This window comes from Serinus canaria, chromosome 27 (assembly GCF_022539315.1).
Source record: "Serinus canaria isolate serCan28SL12 chromosome 27, serCan2020, whole genome shotgun sequence".
Taxonomy (NCBI): Eukaryota; Metazoa; Chordata; class Aves; order Passeriformes; family Fringillidae; genus Serinus; species Serinus canaria.
The window spans coordinates 3069634-3089570 of NC_066340.1; the positions used below are offsets into that span (position 1 = coordinate 3069634).

Genomic DNA, 19937 nt, shown 5'->3' on the forward strand with positions numbered 1-19937 from the left:
CCCCTCCTCTTTCTGTGATTGCTTCCATTGGGAGGCCAGCTACAATTTCTGAATCAGACCTCAAGAGACACCACAGGTAAATAAAGTGTTGATTTCTCTGTGCAGGTATAAATCACAGCACTGGCACATCAGTCCACATTCAGCTGTACCCTACTGATCACATCCTCCAGGACCAGAGGATTCCCACTGCAGAAGGTTGAGAACAGTTTTGTTTTTAACAGCACAGGCTGAGGAGGATTTTTTATTTTGAAGGATTAATCTGAGTTAGCTGCAAACAAACCAGACCCAGAACTGGAATTTTCTTGCACTTAGGCTGTATCTGAGATCTCTGTGTACCATCTCAATAGATTTGTGTAGATGTAAGTGTGCTCAGAGCCAGATACAGAAACCTCTGGTGGGCTCCTTCAGATGTGTTTGGAGGGGTTTTTTATTTTAAAAATTAATATATCATTGTGGTGCTTCACATTTCTCTTAGAGTTCATGGAATATATATAATATAACTTTAGAAATGTTTAGGTGTAGAAACTAAAGCATTGGAAATGTGAATGTCTGTCTATAAGCTCATAACCTGTCACCTCTTTATACTGGATGGAAAATATATTAGCATCAGTCATTATTTGTCTAAGGTGAGATTTGTAATGTATATTTATCTCCATGAAATGTACATTTGTAATGTATATTTATCTCCATGAAATGTAAATTAAAAAGCATGCTTGAATTTTTAAAATGAAAAAAATCTGAATTGAGCAGATAAATTTCACAAAGTTCATTTCTAAAATCCCAGCCAAAAAAATGTCTGAGCTTTTACAGAGTCTTTAAGTGGTGGTGTAACTTATGGCCATGAATTTAAGCCTGGTAGGTAGGTGTCATTGTATCAATTTATTGCAGGTGGATAAGGTTCATCTTTCTTCTACAGAATGGGTGGGAGGAATGAAACCAAAGTCATGTATTTCATTCTCCTGGGTTTTCCCACCACTGGTGAACTGCAGCTGCTTCTCTTCTCTGCTTTACTTCTGGTTTATTTATTAACTGTGTTGGAAAACTTCCTTACCATTCTCATCATCCGAAGTAACCGCAGCCTGCACAAACCCATGTATTTCTTCCTTGGGAATCTGTCCTTCCTAGAGATCTGGTATGTCTCTGTCGTTGAGCCAAAGATGATCATAGATGTCCTGTCCCATGACAAAAGGATCTCCTTCCAGGGCTGCATGGCACAGCTGCACTTCTTTGTGACCTTTGTTTGCACTGAGTATGTCCTGCTGGCCGTGATGGCCTACGACCGCTTTGTGGCCATTTGCAAACCCCTCAGGTACCCCCTCATCATGAGCCACAAGCTCTGTGCTCAGCTGGTGGCTGCCTGCTGGATGTGTGGTCTGACCACCTCTTCCATCAAGCTGAGCTTCATAGCCAGGCTCTCATTCTGTGAGGTGGACAAAATCAATCATTATTTCTGTGACATCTCCCCCCTCCTGAACCTCTCCTGCAGCGATTCCTCTTTGGCCGAGCTCGTGGACTTCACCTTGGCTCTGCTGGTCATCATGCTGCCTCTGTGCACTGTGGTGGCCTCCTACATCTGCATCCTGCTCACTGTGATGAAGATTCCTTCTTCCCAGGGGAGGCAAAAGGCCTTTTCCACCTGCAGCTCCCACCTGACCGTGGTGATTTTGTTCTACTCCACCACTCTTTTCACCTACGCCCACCCCAAGCTGATGTACACCTATCGTGCCAACAAGCTGGTGTCAGTCCTGTACACGGTGGTGGTGCCACTTCTGAATCCCCTCATTTATTGCCTTAGAAACAAAGAAGTCAGGGTTGCCATGAGGAAGACTTTTACTTGCAGAAGAAACACCAAAGAAATCAACTGAAGAGTCCCAGAGAACTCTTGGATATCCCCTGGCAGCACCAAGGAGATGAATTCAGGAGGTCCAAACCTTAACCCATGCAACGACTTCTCATATTTATTGAACTAGACCTTGATATATCTATGTATATTCTATGGTTTTGGCTTGAGATGTGTGGGTTTGGGGTTTTTTTGCTTGTTTTCCCCCTAAGAATCTATGCTGTCACCCTCTCTTAAAAGTCTCCAGCTGAATGACTGCTGTGTTTTTAAAGATGTTGGGAAATGCTGAAAAATGAACCCCAGATTTGTTTGCTCTAGATGGAATAGATTGTAAAATGCATGTGAAAATCAGCTATGTGTGATTTATTTAGTCCAAGATTTTGTTATTATCCCTTGAGAGAAATAGGGAGCTGAAAGGATGTGAAAATGTAAAATTCTTAGATATCTGCTATAGGATAAAAGAACCATCCTCTGATGAAGAAAATTTTTCTAATATGGCATTAGAGAAGGTATAATGTGAATATTCACATGGTACAGCTGCATTGTAACTTGGCCTCTGTCTCAGCTCCACAACAGGACCAAGGTACCCTAAATAAGCTCACTGCACACCAAATAATGTCTTCTATGAAGAAATTCAGACAAAGGATAAATCACTTCAATATTTCCTTCAGGCTGCAGGAGCCTTGGACCAGCAGTATTTCATCAGGAGGAATGACCTCAGGCAGGAGTCTGCAAGCACAGCTGGTGAATCTGAGCTAAACATGGATTGGCTGGGAGAAAATCTGATTATCAGTCAGAAATAAAATGGTGCTGCTCTGTGTTCAGGCTATCACAGTGCTTCTGGACTTTTAATATTCTGTAATAAACAAACAAATAAATAAATCTGTCAGCAGAGTGCATCTCCATGTGAGCATATTAAATCTGGGTTTGAGTTTATGACTAAGACCATGGTATCTAAAATTCTGTGCTCTGTACTAGCAAAATACTGACTTCTCCAGTTTGGCAGATTCAGATTTCCAGGGAAGAAACCTGCAAGAATCCTGTCTGTGCATACTGTGCCATGCACTGCCAATTGTTTCAAACAAGACCTTCTTGAGGATTTGAGCACATGTAAGGAGAGATGTCAGGAACAGCTTAAAGTTAACCATGGTGGGGAGCTCTCCCCAGAAATGCAGGGTGCTGGCTGTAATCCAGGTATTAGCAGAAAATCTGCTAGGAGAAAATAGATAATTGACACAAAATGAATATACAGTACAATGTGAACCATTGTAAAGGAGCAACAACAAAGAAATCCACTAGCTCTTTATATTTGCATTAAAAATCAAGAGCCACATGTACAGCCAGATATGAATATAGCTATAGAATATAGATATTCATATAGATATTCTTCTAAAAATATCTGAAGTTTAGACATGTCTATTTAGACACCTAAGCAAACTAGCCTCAGCTCCTTTACTACTCATGGATATGGATATTCATCCCATAAATATGTGATTTATCTAGAACATGTGTTTTTATGTTCAGCCATCTCCGAGGAAATGGGGGTCACACCTGTCACTGACATGTTTTATGAAAAATCCTTTCCTTAGGGTTTTCCCTCCTGAGAAGCTGAGAGGCCTCAAGAACAAACCGTAAACAATTCTTATCTGCTGCTGTGGGATGCAGCAGGTGGATCTGGGATTGGTCTCATCTGGTTGTTTCTAATCAATGGCCAATCCCAGCCCAGCTGGCCAGACTGTCTCAGTCAGAGACAAACCTTTGTTATTCATTCCTTTTCTATTCTTAGCCAGCCTTCTGCTGAAATCCTTTCTTCTATTCTTTTAGTATAGATTTAATATAATATATATAATAAAATAATAAATCAGCCTTCTGAAACATGGAGTCAAGATTCTCATCTCCTCCCTCATCCTGGGACCCCTGGGAACACTGTCACAGTCACTCCTAAGGGTTACTTGGGAAGGTTCATCCCTTTCTCCTTTTCCTGCAGTTTTTGTTGCTGAGCATGATGCCAAAGGTCTGGAATGTCTCTCTGGGTGTCACAGCTGGAGTCAGCTGTCCCAGCTGTGTCCCCTCACAGCTCCCTGCTCCCTCCCAGCCTGTGCCAGCACTGCTCAGCAACAACTGAAACATTCCTGAGTCCTCAATATGGTTCTCATCATAAATCCAGAATTTAGTCCCATGCAATCTACAAGGGAGGAATTTAACTCTATCCAAGACAAAATCAGTACAGCATGGGGCTGGCTTCATTCTTACTGCAATATATGAAAGTACTGATACACCAACAATCACCACCTACTTCTTCTCTTATTTCAGTTTTTCATATATAAAGTGCAAACCACAGCAATTCAGTAGTCCTTAGTGAGTTTTTCCTTGAAATTTTGCAAGGTGTGAAGTTCCTTTAATGCAGTGATTTGGCTGCCCACATTGACTGGTTTTAAAGCACTGATCTGAAGTGATTGTTTTGAAATAATGTCAGGAAAATCCTTCAAATACACTCAAATCCTTCAAATACTTCTCATCCAATTATTATGGGGTTTGTGTACACTAATAATAATATTTTTAGATAACTTGAAACTAATCATTTATAATGTATTCAACAGGGGTTCCTTAGGGAAGGAGAGAGCACAGAAAAGTCTTACACAAACACAAACCTTTTGAGAATGCAAGTTCCCTCTTGCATCTAAGCTTGTTTCTGGAAGTTTTCCTAAAAAACACTTTCACAAATTCATGTATTTTTAAAGTACTGTAAATAAGTCACTATCCATAAGTAAAGAAGGTAAAACTAAGTCTAATCACAGCTTTTGAGAAACTTTCCTTCTCTCTTAATCTCTCTCTGCCTGCAGGAGCTGATAAGAATGTATGCAAATCTAAGATAGTCTGGGTTTAGAAGACACTGATTAATTGTCAGTCATAAAATTTGGGAAGCCATTATATCAAGAACAGAAACATCTATTTCATGCAGATTCATTTAAAACCACGTGCCAGAACAAAGAAAATTTAATGTAGTGTACTGTAACTAAATGTGACACTCCTGTGCTGAGAAGAATGCAAGTTTGCTTTATGAAAAACAGCCATGTCCTAGGGGGTGTGAGATATCCAAACAGCAGTTGGGAGATGTTTTTCCCTTCCTGGAGTGGTTGCTGCACCCCAGAGCAGCGTTCCCTTAGAGGCTGGGCCCTCACCTGAACCAGACCTGAGTTTCAGAGGTGAGTGCACTCCTGCAGTCAGAGGAGAGAACACATTCAGTGAAAACTTGCTTTTGTTCAGAGAAGAGAAGCATTAGTGCCTGGGGAGAAGGCAAGGGTGTCTGTTCTGTTTTGATAATCTGGAAGAGGTTTTACAGCAATTTCTGTGAGCCAGAGAGGAGTTTGATAAGAGTATCCATGTTCACCCCTGAGAGAATTTCCTACCATGGTCCTTGACAAAGAAACCAAGAAAGAAAGAAGGAGAAATAAGAGAAACTTGAACAGCCCGTCCCAATGAGCACTTTGTTTGTATTTTGAGACCAATCAATTAAGTGTAAATTATGAGCTTTGTAAGAATGTATAAAAAGCATGCAGGCTACAATAAAAACAGTTTGAAGCCTTCTGAAAATGGAGTGTGTGGCTTTGTGTTGTCTCTGTCTCAACTACAAGAGAAGGAAGCAGATTCTAATGGTTAATGAGATCTTGATTAGGTCCACAGTGCTTTGCTTAGCAGAAAAAAAAATCTATAAAGGGCAGGAAGGGTTCTGCATAAGAAGCAGTGAAAAAAGCAGAGGTAGAAGACACACAGAAACAGCTTTACACTTTATTGCTTGTGTTTGTTATTTTATTTCTTCTTTTACAGGCAAAGAAAAATGGCAAAAGGGAAAAATATCTCATTTGAGATTTCAGATGTTTGCTGTGAAGGTCCAGGACTCTGAAAGGGAATCCCTGGTGGTTTTTATGTACACTTTTTACAGTGTATATAAGCAACATGCTAGGGAGAATGCTCTTAGCAGCAGTCAGAGGAAAAGCAGTGATGTATTGATTACAAGAGACTACTGAAAAATCAGCTGAGTAGAAAAAATATTCACTATTTTTGGCAATATGTTCAAGGAACCTGAATTCCAAAAAACCAAACCTGGCTTTAGTAACTGTGTTACAAGGTATGTGTACTGTGGTGTGGGAAATCTGAGCTTTGCTTTGTTAAATGCAGTGACAGAACAGGACTAGAAGTTTCTGTTTTCTCTTTTTTTCATTATCTAGAACATAGAAATCAGGGTTTATGTATGCACATAGTTCTTCTGGAAATTAAGTACATTATCAGGAAGCCAGTATTTAATGTGTCTGCATTCTAGACTTTTTGTTTGATCAATCAAGGGACAGACAGATCCAGAGACTTCTCAGGTGAATCAAAAATCTTCCCCTCTCTCTGGCTAAAAAAGCATCTGCAGCATCTTCATTCTTAGCTTGAAGTTTTTTTACCCTCCTTAAAAGCCATTTAATTAAGCAGAAGTAACTGTTATTTCAATTTTGGATAGGATGTAGGATATCCTTTCATGGACAACATGTTTGATTTCTATGAAATTATTTAATAAGTTTACATCTACTACACTTAAATCATTGACACTTACACATAAAACCAGAACAAAAATAAGAATTTAAAAATAAAGTCAAATACATAAGCCAAGACCACAGACCTGTCAAATGGCTGACCATAATGACACAGGATTTTGACATTTTCTTTTACATTATTGTGGACAAAAGTATCTCTTTTTTTCTTATTCTCTTCAGTCTGGCTTTATTAATTTCTTATCAAAGACAGTTACTTCTAAGGGTTTGTTTCCTCCCTGTTTTGGACAGGTAGGGTGAGACTGGAAGGATCACACTGTGGATGCATCTGTTTATCTCTTTGGCAATATGGGAAGCTTTAGGAACTGTGGAAACTGCAGACAAGCTTGAAAAGGCTTTGACTGGACACTTGACCTGACTGCCCAAAGCTGAGCTCTCTGCACACAAAAATCCCCAGGAAAACTCACCAAAATATTTGATGGGCAAGGTTGGGCAAAGAGAAATTCTTTCCTCAAATTTATTTCCCTTTCCTAAGGCTCGTGGGTAAATAAGAAAAAAAGATTAACTAGAACAAAAGATTAAATATATTAAATACTTTCTGAGAGTACCTAGAGGTGAGGTCACATTTCAAGGACCTTGGAGGGATAGCTGGAGAAATTGTTAAAAATTATTTCAACGCTTTTAAAATATTAGGTACATGCTGGTTAAGAAAAATTACCTAATGGAAATGCCAGCAAACCAAATAAAATTCCATTTCTGTCACTCAGCTTTTTATATCTACATCCAGCTTTTCACAGACAGCACAGCTGCACTTCCCTTTTCAAGGGAGAAAAGCAGAAAATCTTAAAATATGATTCATATTTTACAGTAGATGAAAATATACTTCCACAGTAAATTTTCTAAAGCTGGAGTGTTTATCTCTGGCCACTGAATTTAAAGGCATCCAAACTATGAGTTCTAATGTAGGCATCAACCCACAGAATATATTCAAGCCTAGGTGAGGGGACAACTAGCTCATGAAAATAAAATTATTAAATAGAATTGAAAGGAATTACTTGAAACATTCTGTCAATCAGTCAGTTTTTAACATTCTATGTGAATTAACATTTGAGTAGAGAAAATTTATTTCAGAAACCTCAGCATCTAAAGGGGTTTTCTTCAAGTGCTTTTAAAAGAAAAATTTATATTTCTGACATGAAAAAAAAATTGGTTTTTTAAAAATAATAGACTTAGAATTTTTTTAAACAATTATCTACATTAATATATTTCTTGGCTCATATATTTTCAATTGTTTGCATCATCTGAAGTAGCATCTTTCCTTGTTCTTTTGTTTAGGGGAAAGCAGTCTTTTGTGGGATAGTTGCAATCTTGGTATGAGATTTTTTTTCTGCCAGTTAAATCTGAAATAGGTCTTCGACTGTAAAATGGAATGTCTGTTTCTAGCTGGTTGTAAAGTTTATTAAATTAAAATAGGCTGGATAAGCTGCATGCAGAATGTTTCTTTATACTGAAGACAATATTACAGGAATATTAGTTTATAAATTACCCTGTAATAGTTGACAATTATCTGCAGATATGATACATCAATACATTTTATACTTTTTTCCATATCTCTATTTAAATTTATTAATTAATAATTATTTTATAATAATATAAATATATTAGAATAAATATGTTATGTTATATATTACATATCATACATTGCATTATATATTAATTATACTGTATTAATAATAATATTTATCTGTATTAATATTTATTAGCCATATTAATACTTATATTAATATATTATATTATTTTAATTAATGCTATCTAATATTATCATTATCATTATAATATTAGATAGCATTAATTAAAATAAGATACAGTGATATAGTTATAATAAGATATAATTATATAGTTATAACTATATAATTAACAATATATATTATACTATATATATTATTATATATAAACTATATAAGTAACAATATATTAACTATAACTATAGATATTGTTTACATTACTATATTTTAAATATTGAAATGGTATTTTATATTGTTTTATGATCATTAATAAATATAGTTCATAACAAAAATTAATTTCATTAATGCATATTTCTTATATTTCATATATGATATTTTATATATATATATATATATCTATTATATATATATATTATAATATATATAATATATATATATATATATAATATCTTTATATAAATATATTGATATAATATATTGTCTTCTTCTTCTACAATTGCTTCTCCAGGCAAACTATCTGCAATCTACTGCATCCTAATTTCCTTTTGGAAAGCAAAGATGGAAAACCACACCAGGATGAGTGAGTTCATTTTGGTGGGGTTCAAATCCCACCCAGGGTCCCAAGTCCTTCTCTCAGTTCTCTTCTCCACAATGTACTTTGTCACTGTGGTGGGCAACATCTGCATGATCCTCGTCATCAGGATGGAGCCCAGCCTGCACACCCCAATGTACTTCTTCCTGGAGAACCTGTCCACCTTGGACATCTGTTATTCCTCTGTCATCGCTCCCAGGGCAGCACTGGCCTTCTTGCTGGGCAGAAGGAGCATCTCCTACACCGGCTGTGCTTCACAGATGTTCTTCTTCTCTCTCTTTGGCACAACAGAAGCTTTTTTCCTGGCTGTGATGGCTTACGACCGCTTCACTGCCATCTGCAACCCACTGCTCTACCAGGTCATTATGAGCAGAAGGCTTTGTGTGCTCATGGTGGTGGGCTCTTATCTGTCAGGCTGCATCAACTGCACCATCCAGACAGGCTTCACCTTCAGTCTGTCCTTCTGTGGGCACAGAGAAATAAACCACTTCTTCTGTGAAGTGGCTGCAGTGATCCACACCTCCTGCTCCAACACCCTGGTCAATGAGCTCGTAATGCTGGCTGTGTGTGGACCAATAATTGTGGGCACTGCCCTGGTGGTTTTTGTCTCCTATGGTTATATCATCATCACAATCATGCAAATGCCTTCAGCTGAAAGCAGGCACAAGGCCTTCTCCACCTGCTCTTCCCACATGGTGACAATCTGCTTGTTCTTTGGGACAGTGTTCTTCATGTATGCTCAGCCTGGAGCTGCATCCTCACCCAGCCAGAGCAACACCCTCTCCATCTTCTACACTGTTGTTATTCCCATGCTGAACCCTTTCATTTACACCCTCCGAAACAGGGAGGTAAAAGGGGCTCTGAAAAAGCAGTTAAAAAGGAAAAGGTTTTTTATGCACCTTTCCTGAAGTCGAGAATGAGCACGGTGTCCAATTTGTAAAATAAAGAACATCAGGACCTGAATGTAAAATAAAGGACAGGTTATAAAATAAAGGACATCAGGACCTGCTTTCAAGAGTCTTTAGTGTTTCTTTTTTCAGTAAAAGCAGGATATATAAACAAATCCATGAGAATCTAGTAACTGTTATTTCAGCTAAACAATTTTTGATAGGATATCCTTCAATGGACAATATGTTTGATTTCTATGAAATTATTTCATAAGTTTGCATCTATTATACTTAAATCATTGATGCTTATACATAAAACCAGAAAAAAAAAAGAATTTAAAAGTTAAGATCAGTTAAGTAAGCCAAGACCACACATCTATTAAAAGGCTGACCACAGTACACACAATTCTGACATCTTTTTTTCCATTATTGTGGACAAAAGTATCTCTTTTTTTCTTATTCTTCTCTGGCTAGCTTTATTCCTTTTCTAGAGCAGATGAAAGTGAGGTTTTAGTTAACCATAATTAGGCATTTACATCTGGTCTGTAATTAAGAGGCCTCTTATAGCCATTCAAATATACCAGCATTTTAAAGCCATAATTAGCACTAAGGGTTGGACAATTTGAAGGGTACCTGAGTGTACTGAGCATGTAAAATAGGACACAAACTCAGATTCTGGCACTTATTTCTGTGCACTGGAACACAGCCAGTTCAGGTGGAGGCATTCTCACTCTGCACATCCACAGCTAAATTAAGTCAGACAAGAGTGAAGTCCAGAAGTGCATCTTCTTCTCCAAATAACTCTAAAATCTCAAATTTGCAAACTGGCTCCTTGTAGAAAACCCATTTTTTCTTTTCTTAACTACAGGACATAGCACTTTCATAGAGCTGGGGGCCAGAGGGATAAGGAGAGCTGTGGTTGCTCAGTGAAGGAATGAAGACACCACTCCTGGAAGTGCCCAAAGAGAGACTGGACACGACACTTGGTGCCATGGCGGGCCTGGATCATGGTGGTGTTTGTCAAACACAACAATCCTGGAGGTCTTTTCCAACCTCAGTGGCTCTGTGACTGAGTGACAGAGGGGCTGGGGGAAGGAGGATGGATGGATGGATGGATGGATGGATGGATGGATGGATGGATGGATGGATGGATGGATGGATGGATGGATGGATGAGGGATGGATGGATGGATGGAGGGATGGATGGATGGATGGATGAGGATGGATGGATGGATGGATGGATGGATGGATGGATGGATGGATGGATGGATGGATGGATGGATGGATGGATGGATGGATGGATGGATGGATGGATGAGGGATGGATGGATGGATGGATATGGATGGATGGATGGATGGATGGATGGATGGATGGATGGATGGGGATGGATGGATGGCTGGATGAGGGATGGATGGATGATGGATGGATAATGGATGGTGGGGGGATGGATGCGGGCTGATGGATGATGGCTGGCTCATGGCTGGCTGGGGATGGCGGATGGATGGATGATGGATGATGGGATGGGAGGCTGGATATGGATGGCGGATGGTGGAGGTATGGATGGATGGATGGAGGCTATGGATGGACGGATTGGATGGATGCTGGATGGAGGTGGTATGGATGGATGGATGATGGGTGATGGCTGGATGGATGATGGTGATGATGGACGGATGGATGGATATGGATGGATGGATATGGATGGATGGACAGACAGGTGGTGCAACAGCTATGGCTGTATGTGCAGACAAGGATAGATGAACAGGTGGATTAAGCTGGACAGGTAGTTAGAAATATCTCTGGCATTGGTTCCTGCTCCAGAAGAGCCACCAGTGTGTGGAGATCCTGCCTACAGGCTGTTGTCACCCTCTGTTCCTCACAGGACACAGGTAAAAGGAGCTGACAACACAGGCAACTCTGCGTGAAGCAAAGGCTGCTCCAGCTGCCTGCAGGTGGGAGGCTGTGTCTCCAATGTGTGTTTCATGGCATCTCAGAAGAGACATTTCAAGCCCAGTGGCAGAATCACATCCTTGAAAGAATTCTTTCCCCATGACCCCATGGAGAGACACAAGCAGGTGTTAGAGGGAAGGGAGGCTGAGTGTCAATGAGAACAGCCCCTGCCTAATTCCCAACTGCACCATTTATTGTTTTTTACCAGCAATATTAAAAACACTTCACAGAATAACAGAATGATACAGTCTTGGGATCTTTTGTGTTGAAATGAGCCCTAAAACTCATCTTGTTCCACCCCTGCCATGGCAGAGACACCTTCCCCTATCCCAGGCTGCTCAAGCCCTGTCCAATTTGGCCTTGGGCACTGCCAGGGACGGAGCAGCCACGGCCTCTCTGGGAATTCACTCCTGTGCTTTTAACGATCAATTGTCCTGACGGACTCCTCGGGCTGCTGTGTCCCGCTGCTGCCCTGCTCAGCGCCGAGCCAGGCACGGCCCTGGGCCCAGGCGGTGCCCGAGTGTCCCCTCAGCCCCAGGCGGTGCCTGAGTGTCCCCTTAGCCCCGGGCCGCTCCCTGAGTGTCCCCTCAGCCCCAGGCGGTGCCCGAGTGTCCCCTTAGCCCCGGGCCGCTCCCTGAGTGTCCCCTCAGCCCCAGGCGGTGCCCGAGTGTCCCCTCAGCCCCAGGCGGTGCCGAGTGTCCCCTTAGCCCCGGGCCACTCCCTGAGTGTCCCCTCAGCCCCAGGCGGTGCCCGAGTGTCCCCTCAGCCCCAGGCGGTGCCTGAGTGTCCCCTTAGCCCCGGGCCGCTCCCTGAGTATCCCCTCAGCCCCGCTCTGCTCCGCTCCCCGAGTGTCCCTTCAGCCCCAGGCGGTCCCCGAGTGTCCCCTCAGCCCCGAGCCGCTGCCCGAGTGTCCCCTCGGCCCCGGGCCGCTCCCCGTGTCCCCAGCTCGGTTCCGGCCCGCTTCCCCGCCCATTGCCGAGCACGGCCCCGGCGCTGGGTTGCGCCGGTTCTTTAAGGGCCTCCACGCCGCTGGGGGGCGCCATGCGCGGCGGGGGGCGCAAGCGCGGTGGGCGCTGCTCGGCGCATGCGCGGCGCGGCGATGCGGGTGGTGGTGGGTGAGTGCGGGCTGGGGTCAGCGGGGCCGTGAGAGAGCGGGGGCAGAGAGAGCGGGGCCGTGAGGGAGCGGCGGCCAGAGAGAGCGGGGCCGTGAGGGAGCGGGGCCTGAGGGAGCGGGGCCGTGAGGGAACGGGAGCCTGAGGGAGCGGGGCCGTGAGGGAACGGGAGCCTGAGGGAGCGGGGGCCCTAAGGGAGCGGGGCCCTGAGACAGCAGCGGTCTCAGGGTGCTGAGGCCGTGAGGGTGCGGCGGTCTGAAGGTGCAGGTCCCGTGAGGGAACGGGAGTGTTGAGCGGGACGGAGTTTTGGAGAAGGGCCAGGCGGGCCTGGATTGCGGGTGCTGCCCGCTGGGTTGGAGCCAGGCCGCCGCTTCTCCCTCCGGGTATGGGGGCTGGCCATGAGCGCCGGCGGTGCTGCTGGGCCTGCGGTGATGCAGCCCCAGGCACGGGCCGCCTCTGCTGCCGGGGAGTGATGGCCCAGGGACACAGCCGTGACAGTCTGTCTGTTTCTCCCCCCAGGTGGTGGGACAGGCTTCGTGGGCAGAGCCCTGACCCAGCTGCTGCGGAGCCGAGGGCACCAAGTGACCCATGTGTCCCGAAGAGGGGGCAAGGATCGGATCAGCTGGGTATGAGATGAGAGCAGTCATAGCAGGGGGAATGTGACAGGGCTGAGAAACTAGGCTGCATGCCCTGGCTTTCCATGGCATGGAGGGGCCCTGCCAAGGGAGGTCTGGCTCCTCTGGATGTCGTTTTGCTGGGTGCTCCATGGGTCACAGTCATTCGAATGGGTACTGCTGTAGATCTAAGAAGCAAAACCTTATCCATTCGTGCTTGTCTCTGCAAATGTCAGGGAGAAACTGGCTGAAGTTCGTGGGAGCCTGCTTTGCTTATTTGCAGTGAAGGCTTGAGCAGAGGGGAGGCCTGATGTGTGATGTTTGTCACTCCTGCCTAGGAGGAGCTGTCCCACTCCGGGCTGCCCCCGTGTGAAGCTGTGGTCAACTTGGCTGGTGAAAATGTCCTCAACCCTTTCCGCAGGTAACTTGATGTTCCATAATGCTCCTGGGACAAGGTGGAGGCAAGACAGGCCTGTGTTGTCAGGGAATGTGGAAAGGGAGGAAACAACATAACAATTTGCACCCTTAATTACCCAGAACATTTCTGTGGGCCTGATAGGTTCTGAGAGATCTTTGGAAGAAAGGTTCCCTCCTACATCTACAGCTGGAGGCCAGAAACATTAGTTCCACATTTCCAAAAGGACATTGGGTGGTGTGCCTACATCCAAAGTTTGATTTCTGGGAGGAACACCAGCTTTGGTGTCTAGATCCTTTGCTGACTTTGTCTGAAGGCACTCCAAACCCCATAATCTTGTAAGGGAAGAGCCCCCATCTCCCAAAGTTCCCCTGCCTTTGTGCTGAAAGATGACATGTCCTCCCTTTGCTCTGGGGTGAGGGGAGTTCTGTGACTTCTCCTTGATGCCCTGTGCAGGCTGCCCTAGCACAGAGACTGGAGAGAGCTAAAGAATACAGCAGGGATTTATTAGGAGGCCTCAATGGATCCACCTTGGGCAGCACCAGGGCCCAGCCAGGGCTGCACCCCAGGTGAACCCAAAATGGTCACAAAATGCCCCACTGGTCACAGGGTCTCTCACTTTTATAAGTTCTGCTCCATTTGCATATTGCAGTTAATTGTCCCATTCCAGCTCCAGCCCATCCAGTCTCATCCTTGTTTTTCTCTCTCCAGCCCACGGGGTTTGTGCTCTTGGGCCTGAGATTTGGAGAATTTGTCCTTGGTGCCCAGCTGGAGCAGGAATTGTTTTGTCTCCCTGCTCTGTGCACAGAGCTCACCATCCCCTCATGTGAAGCCCAGAGCCACTAAAGTAGCACAGACCCTGAAAAATAGAAAAGCTAAAACCTGAGGCATCACCCTGTGCTTGTGAGCTGGTGTTGTCTGGGGCCCCCCTTGGTGGCAGTGTTCCCTGCGGTGTCCTGTGAGCTGTCTAATCCCTGGCTCTCCCTTTCCCAGGTGGAGTGATGCCTTCTGCAGGGAGGTCGTCAGCAGCCGGGTGGAGACCACGAAGACCTTGGCCAAAGCCATTGCTGCTGCTGAGCAGCCTCCCCGTGCCTGGGTCCTCGTCACTGGCGTAGGTATTGGTTGGGCCTGGCCAAGACAGCACTCATGCTGACCTGGAGGGCCCTTACCTGCAGACAGTTCCTCAGGAGCACCTGTGTTGCCTTGAAATGTCAGCTTTATTGCCATCACTGTCACTGTGCTTAGGCAAACCTTGATAAGCTTTTAGTGCTGCTGGAGAGGATTTGGGTCCCTGTGCTTTGTCTAGGGCAGAAGTTCTTCTGTGTTTTCCTGTGAAAGCCTTTAGGCAATCTGTATAATCAATTTGGGTCATAAGGCCTCAGCTGAAGCCTTCTGCATAATCTCCAACTTCCTGCTTGCTGCAGTTTTAAAGCTGAGGTTTATCTTTAAAGCAATGGTTTATCCTCTGTGATGCCAAATACTAAAGCAGGCACCTTCCAGCCAGCTCAGTGTGTTGCTTGCAGGCCTGTTTGGGTTTTGGGGCTGTCTGAGTATTAGTGCATCCTACTGAACTTTAGCTCCAAGGTTGGTAGTTCAAAAACTTGTCAGCATTGCCATCAGACACCCTGTGCTGCTCCTGTGAGGAGTCCCTGGTGGAATGATCAAGCTCAGAATGATCTGGGTTGGAAGGGGCCTTAAAGCCCATCCAGTGCCACGCCTGCCATGGCAGGGACACCTTCCACTATCCCAGGGTGCTCCAAGCCCCATCCAGCCTGGCCTTGGACACTGCCAGGGATCCAAGGGCAACCACAGCTGCTCTGGGCACCCTGTGCCAGGGCCTGCCCACCCTCACAGGGTAGATTTCCTTCCTAAATAGCCAGTCTAAACTGACTCAGTTTGAAGCAATTCCCCCTTGTCCTGGCACTCCAGGCCCTTGTAGTCTCTCTCCAGCTTTCCTGTATGCTCCCTTCAGGTACTGGAAGGTTGCAATTAGGTCTCTTTAACAGACTGAACAATCCCATTCTCTCAGCCCTTCCTCACATGAGTTCTCGGCTCCTGGAGGCAGAGAAGATGGTCTGATGGGGAAGGGGGGCTTGGTGTCATTCAACTCTGACCCCCTTTCTGCTGTCACCCTGCAGGTTTTTACCGCCCCAGCCCCACAGCTGAGTACACTGAAGACAGTCCAGGAGGGGATTTTGACTTCTTCTCACGCCTGGTGAGCTCATGGGAGGCTGCAGCTCTCATCCCTGCAAGCCACACTCGTGGTGTTGTGGTGAGATCAGGTGAGATGGGCATTGTGCTTATTAATGGTGATTGCTTTACTGCTGGGCAGGAGTGGGAAGAGCTGGGTAAAGGGCATCAGTTCTTCTGTCTCTCCTTGTTGGAGTGCTGTTCCAGGCCAGCCCTCTAAGGGTTCTCCTGCTTGTAGGTGTGTGTGTGAGGGGGGTTTTGCCCTTTGTGCAGGGGCATCTGGTGTCACTCTGTTCTCCCCACAGGTGTAGTGCTGGGTCGAGATGGCGGTGCAATCTCTCAGATGCTCTTGCCTTTCCGTCTGGGCCTGGGAGGCCCCATGGGCTCTGGACTGCAGCCCTTCCCATGGATCCACATCCAGGACCTCGCTGGCATTGTGTGTCATGCCCTGGAGAAGGAGTCTGTGCGAGGCATCCTCAACGGCGTTGCCCCCTCCTCTGCTGGCACCTCCAATGGCACCTTTGCCCAGGAGCTGGCGGCAGCCCTGGGCCGGCCGGCGCTGCTGCCGGTGCCCGCCCGGGCTGTGCAGGCTGTCTTTGGGCCAGAGCGGGCAGCCATGCTGCTGGAGGGACAGAGGGTGCTGCCCAAACGCACCCTGGAGAGCGGCTACCGCTTCATCTTCCCTGAGCTGCCTGCAGCTCTGAAGGACATTGTGGCTTAAAGTCTCCCCACTTGGACTGGGCTGGGCCATGTTTGTGTGAGCTCACATGGCTTCCCATCAAAGAGGGGAGTCCTGCCCCTTGACACTTCCCCATCCACATACAGAAGGGGTGAGCAGTCCTTTCCCCCATATCTCACTGTGTGCATCCCCAGTTTAGGAATCATCCCTCTTACTACCACCCAGAGCTTAACATCACCTGCATTTGGGGAAGGGCAGGAGCCCCTCGCAGGACTGTGATTGTGGAATTGCCCATCTTCCCTTTTGCATGGTGTGTGTGTGACCTGCTGGCAAAGCAGCTGGGCGTGTAATGTCTTCTCCCCTGAGAGATGTGGCAGCAGGAAACAGGACCTAATGGTGTTGTAATTCCTCTATGGTACTGGAAGTTGCCCTTCCTGTTTATCCCCATGATGACAGAGCTAAAAAAAGAGCTAAAATCTCTTCTTGGTCTTGGTGGTTGTGGGAGAAGATCCATCTTAGGGTGCTGAATACAGATTGCTTGGAGACCCTGCCGTCTCCTTTCTTGTGGCTGGTACCAAGTTGATGTGTCAGTACCTTCAGCTGAGTCTAAACCGTTCCAGGGTTCCATTCCCCTTGTGCTGTGGCAGGGATGAGGGAGAGCCCTGCTTTGCCAGCCTCTAGAGGAAAGGGTGACAGTCAGACTGGGGCCCCTGGACTGCTTTACCTTGGCTCAGTGCCCCTCTATGCTTGGGCTCAAGAAGGCTGGGTGGTAAATCACTGTGTGGGCTTTAGTCACAGCTTTAGTCCAGAGGAGCATTTCAGCTGTTGTGTTGTGCTTACCTCAGAGCAGGGTGGTTTTCTTTTGTTGATCCCATGAGGTGGTGCTTGTTCAGGTGTTGTGTTCAGGGTGTTGCCCCCTGGCTGGGCACTGAGGATATCCAAGCTGCCTGGTCTGCCTTGGGAAGCAGTGCCTCTTCCCTTGTAAAGCAGATTGCAATTCCATCATCTCACAGTGGCAGAAAATGTATCCATGTGCTTCCCTTGACTCACTTCTGTATCCCACAGTGGGTTACAGGGTGTGAAGTCCGCAGAGCAGTGAAGTTTATTATAGCAGTACTTCTGGAGAAATACTCCTAGTGTGATGTAAGCTGGGGCTAGAAAATTCTATTAAAAGGCACTTCAGGCAGATAAAGACCTGCCCTTTGCTATCCAGAACAACAGCAGTCCATGTATTTCTGGTTAATGCCATGCTGTAGTCAGAGTAGCTGAAGGATCAGTCTTGGTGAAGCCTAGATGCCCCACTCTCCTGTCTCTTGGCTCAGTACATACTGGAGACATCTGTGTGACATCTGTGAGCAGGCTGATCCTGGAGTTTTGGTCTCATTCTGGCAGAGCTGAGTGAGCTGCACTGCTGCCTTGCTTTGGGATTAGCTCTAGGCTGACTGCTAAGTTGCAACACAGTACCAAAGACAGCAAGGCTTAATTCAGAGTTTTCTGTAGCAGTCGTAGTTGTGCACCATTTATATTGTTAATCTGCTTTACACATTCTTTCACTAATTGTAAGACACTGATTTCCCTAATTAAAGTTGGTATTTCCCTTCCTTGTACCCCTTAATTTCCACTGAACCATGGACTTCAGTAAAGCCTTCGACTCAGTTTTCCACAGTGCTCCTCTGGCTGCTCCTGGCTGGATGGGCACACCCTGCCCTGGGTACAAACCAGTCTGGGCAGCTGGGTGCCAGGTGCGGTGGGGAAGGGTTAAACCCAGCAGGTGGCCCCTCACAACTGGTGTTCCCCAGGCTCAGTACTGGGACCAGTCCTTTTAGTCTTTCATCGGTGATCTGGATGGGGGGTGTGGTCACCAGTTGTGGTGGTGTGAGGGTCCCCAGGACGAGGTGAGAGATGAGAATTGACTCCATGCTCTCAGAAGGCTGATTTATTATAATATGATATATTAAAAGAGAATGAAGTACTAAAACTCTACTAAAGAAAGAGAAAGGAGACATAGAAGGCTGGACAAGAATGAATAACAAAAACTCGTGACTGACCAAAGTCCTGACACAGCTGTGCTGGAATTGGTCATGAAGTTAAAACAATTCACATGCTGGATGAACAATTCTCCAAATCACATTCCAGAGGAGCAAAACGTGGAGAAGCTGAGGCTTCTCATCTTGCCAGGAGAAGAAATCCTGGTGAAGGAATTTTTCATAAAGAACCACAGTGACATGGGGTTGAGTGCACTCTTACTAACCTGGCAGACACCAGCCTGGGTGGTGGTTTTGGGAGGGTGGGAAGGCTCTGCAGAGGGCTCTGGCTGGATCCATGGGGCAAGGCCGCTGGTAGGAGGCTCATCAGGGCCAAGTGCTGGGCTCTGCACCTGGGTCGCAACAAGCCCTGGCAGTGCTCCAGGCTTAGGGAAGAGGGCCTGGAAAGAGAAGGACCTGGGCATGCTGGCTGACAGGGGCTCAAAGTGAGCTCAGTGTGCCCAAGCAGGCCAGTGGCACCTGGCACCATGGACACGTGGGCACCCAGACAGGAAATCCTGACTGCCCTGAGCAGGAGCAGGGCATGGCCAGACAGGTGTGATTCCTCCCCTAAACATCTCTAGTAAATCTTGGAACCATCCGAGATGCTTTTCTCCCTCCATTCCATAATGGGTCCTTTATCTCCTGGGCACTAACTCTGCCTCAGGCTGTGAGCTGCCCCTGAAGCTGCTCCCACTGACCCACGGGAACAGCTCCACACCCAGCCAGGGGCTGCTGGATCTCCCACACAGCCCTTGGAAGAGGTGGATCAGTGTCCATTCCTCTGTTAGGTTTCTCTCTGGTTTCTCTACCTGCTGGTGGGCATCTGTGCCCCTTTGTGTGCGTGTAGACCAAGTTTTTATTGTATAACCAGAAAAATTCACTTTGTAAAGGAGCAGAGAAGGGTTTCAATCACTGCCCTGAAGGCTTTACTGATAGAACAATCCTATAGCAATGACTGAACTTTTATTTCAAAGCACAGTTGAACGCAAGCTCCAGGGCAGCAAGTTGTGAGAGTTATAATTTGGGAGTCTGTGGTTGGGAGAGTTATAATTTGCCTTTTTTCATCTTGCAAAGGGGAGGAGTGACTACACTGCCATGAAAATTCCCATTTTAGTTCTGCTCCAATTATCACAAGGTTCCTTCATCTGCACGTGTTCTGATCCACATGACATGAAGCCCTACAAGAACTTTTTAATGAGTCCCACAGTGACAAAATCTAGTTTTGCTAATTATATTATTATTCTTTTTTGAATGAGCAGAAGTGCAAAGGGATTTGGGTTTTTGCTTTCTTCTTGCATCCCATCATTTCCCTTAACAAAGGCATCATGAATCCTATAAGGGATGGTTGTTGGAGT

The 19937-nt window shown here is 45.7% G+C and overlaps 3 protein-coding genes across 3 annotated transcripts; all 3 read left to right on the forward strand.

The window, feature by feature from the left end:
- The first annotated feature begins 917 nt into the window (after positions 1–917).
- Positions 918–1865, forward strand: LOC103821699 (olfactory receptor 6Y1-like). The gene has a single exon (XM_009096629.2). It carries the CDS (start codon positions 918–920, stop codon positions 1863–1865), a length of 948 nt encoding a protein of 315 aa, XP_009094877.1.
- A 6813-nt stretch (positions 1866–8678) lies between these two features.
- Positions 8679–9620, forward strand: LOC103821698 (olfactory receptor 12). Its single transcript, XM_009096628.3, has one exon. It carries the CDS (start codon positions 8679–8681, stop codon positions 9618–9620), a length of 942 nt encoding a protein of 313 aa, XP_009094876.1.
- A 2990-nt stretch (positions 9621–12610) lies between these two features.
- On the forward strand, positions 12611–18162 carry SDR39U1 (short chain dehydrogenase/reductase family 39U member 1). The gene is made up of 6 exons (XM_009096469.4): positions 12611–12660; positions 13177–13283; positions 13610–13692; positions 14680–14801; positions 15825–15968; positions 16182–18162. The coding sequence occupies exons 1-6, from the start codon at positions 12630–12632 to the stop codon at positions 16595–16597; spliced, it is 903 nt and encodes a 300-aa protein (XP_009094717.2). The 5' UTR covers positions 12611–12629; the 3' UTR covers positions 16598–18162.
- Positions 18163–19937: the final 1775 nt, after the last annotated feature.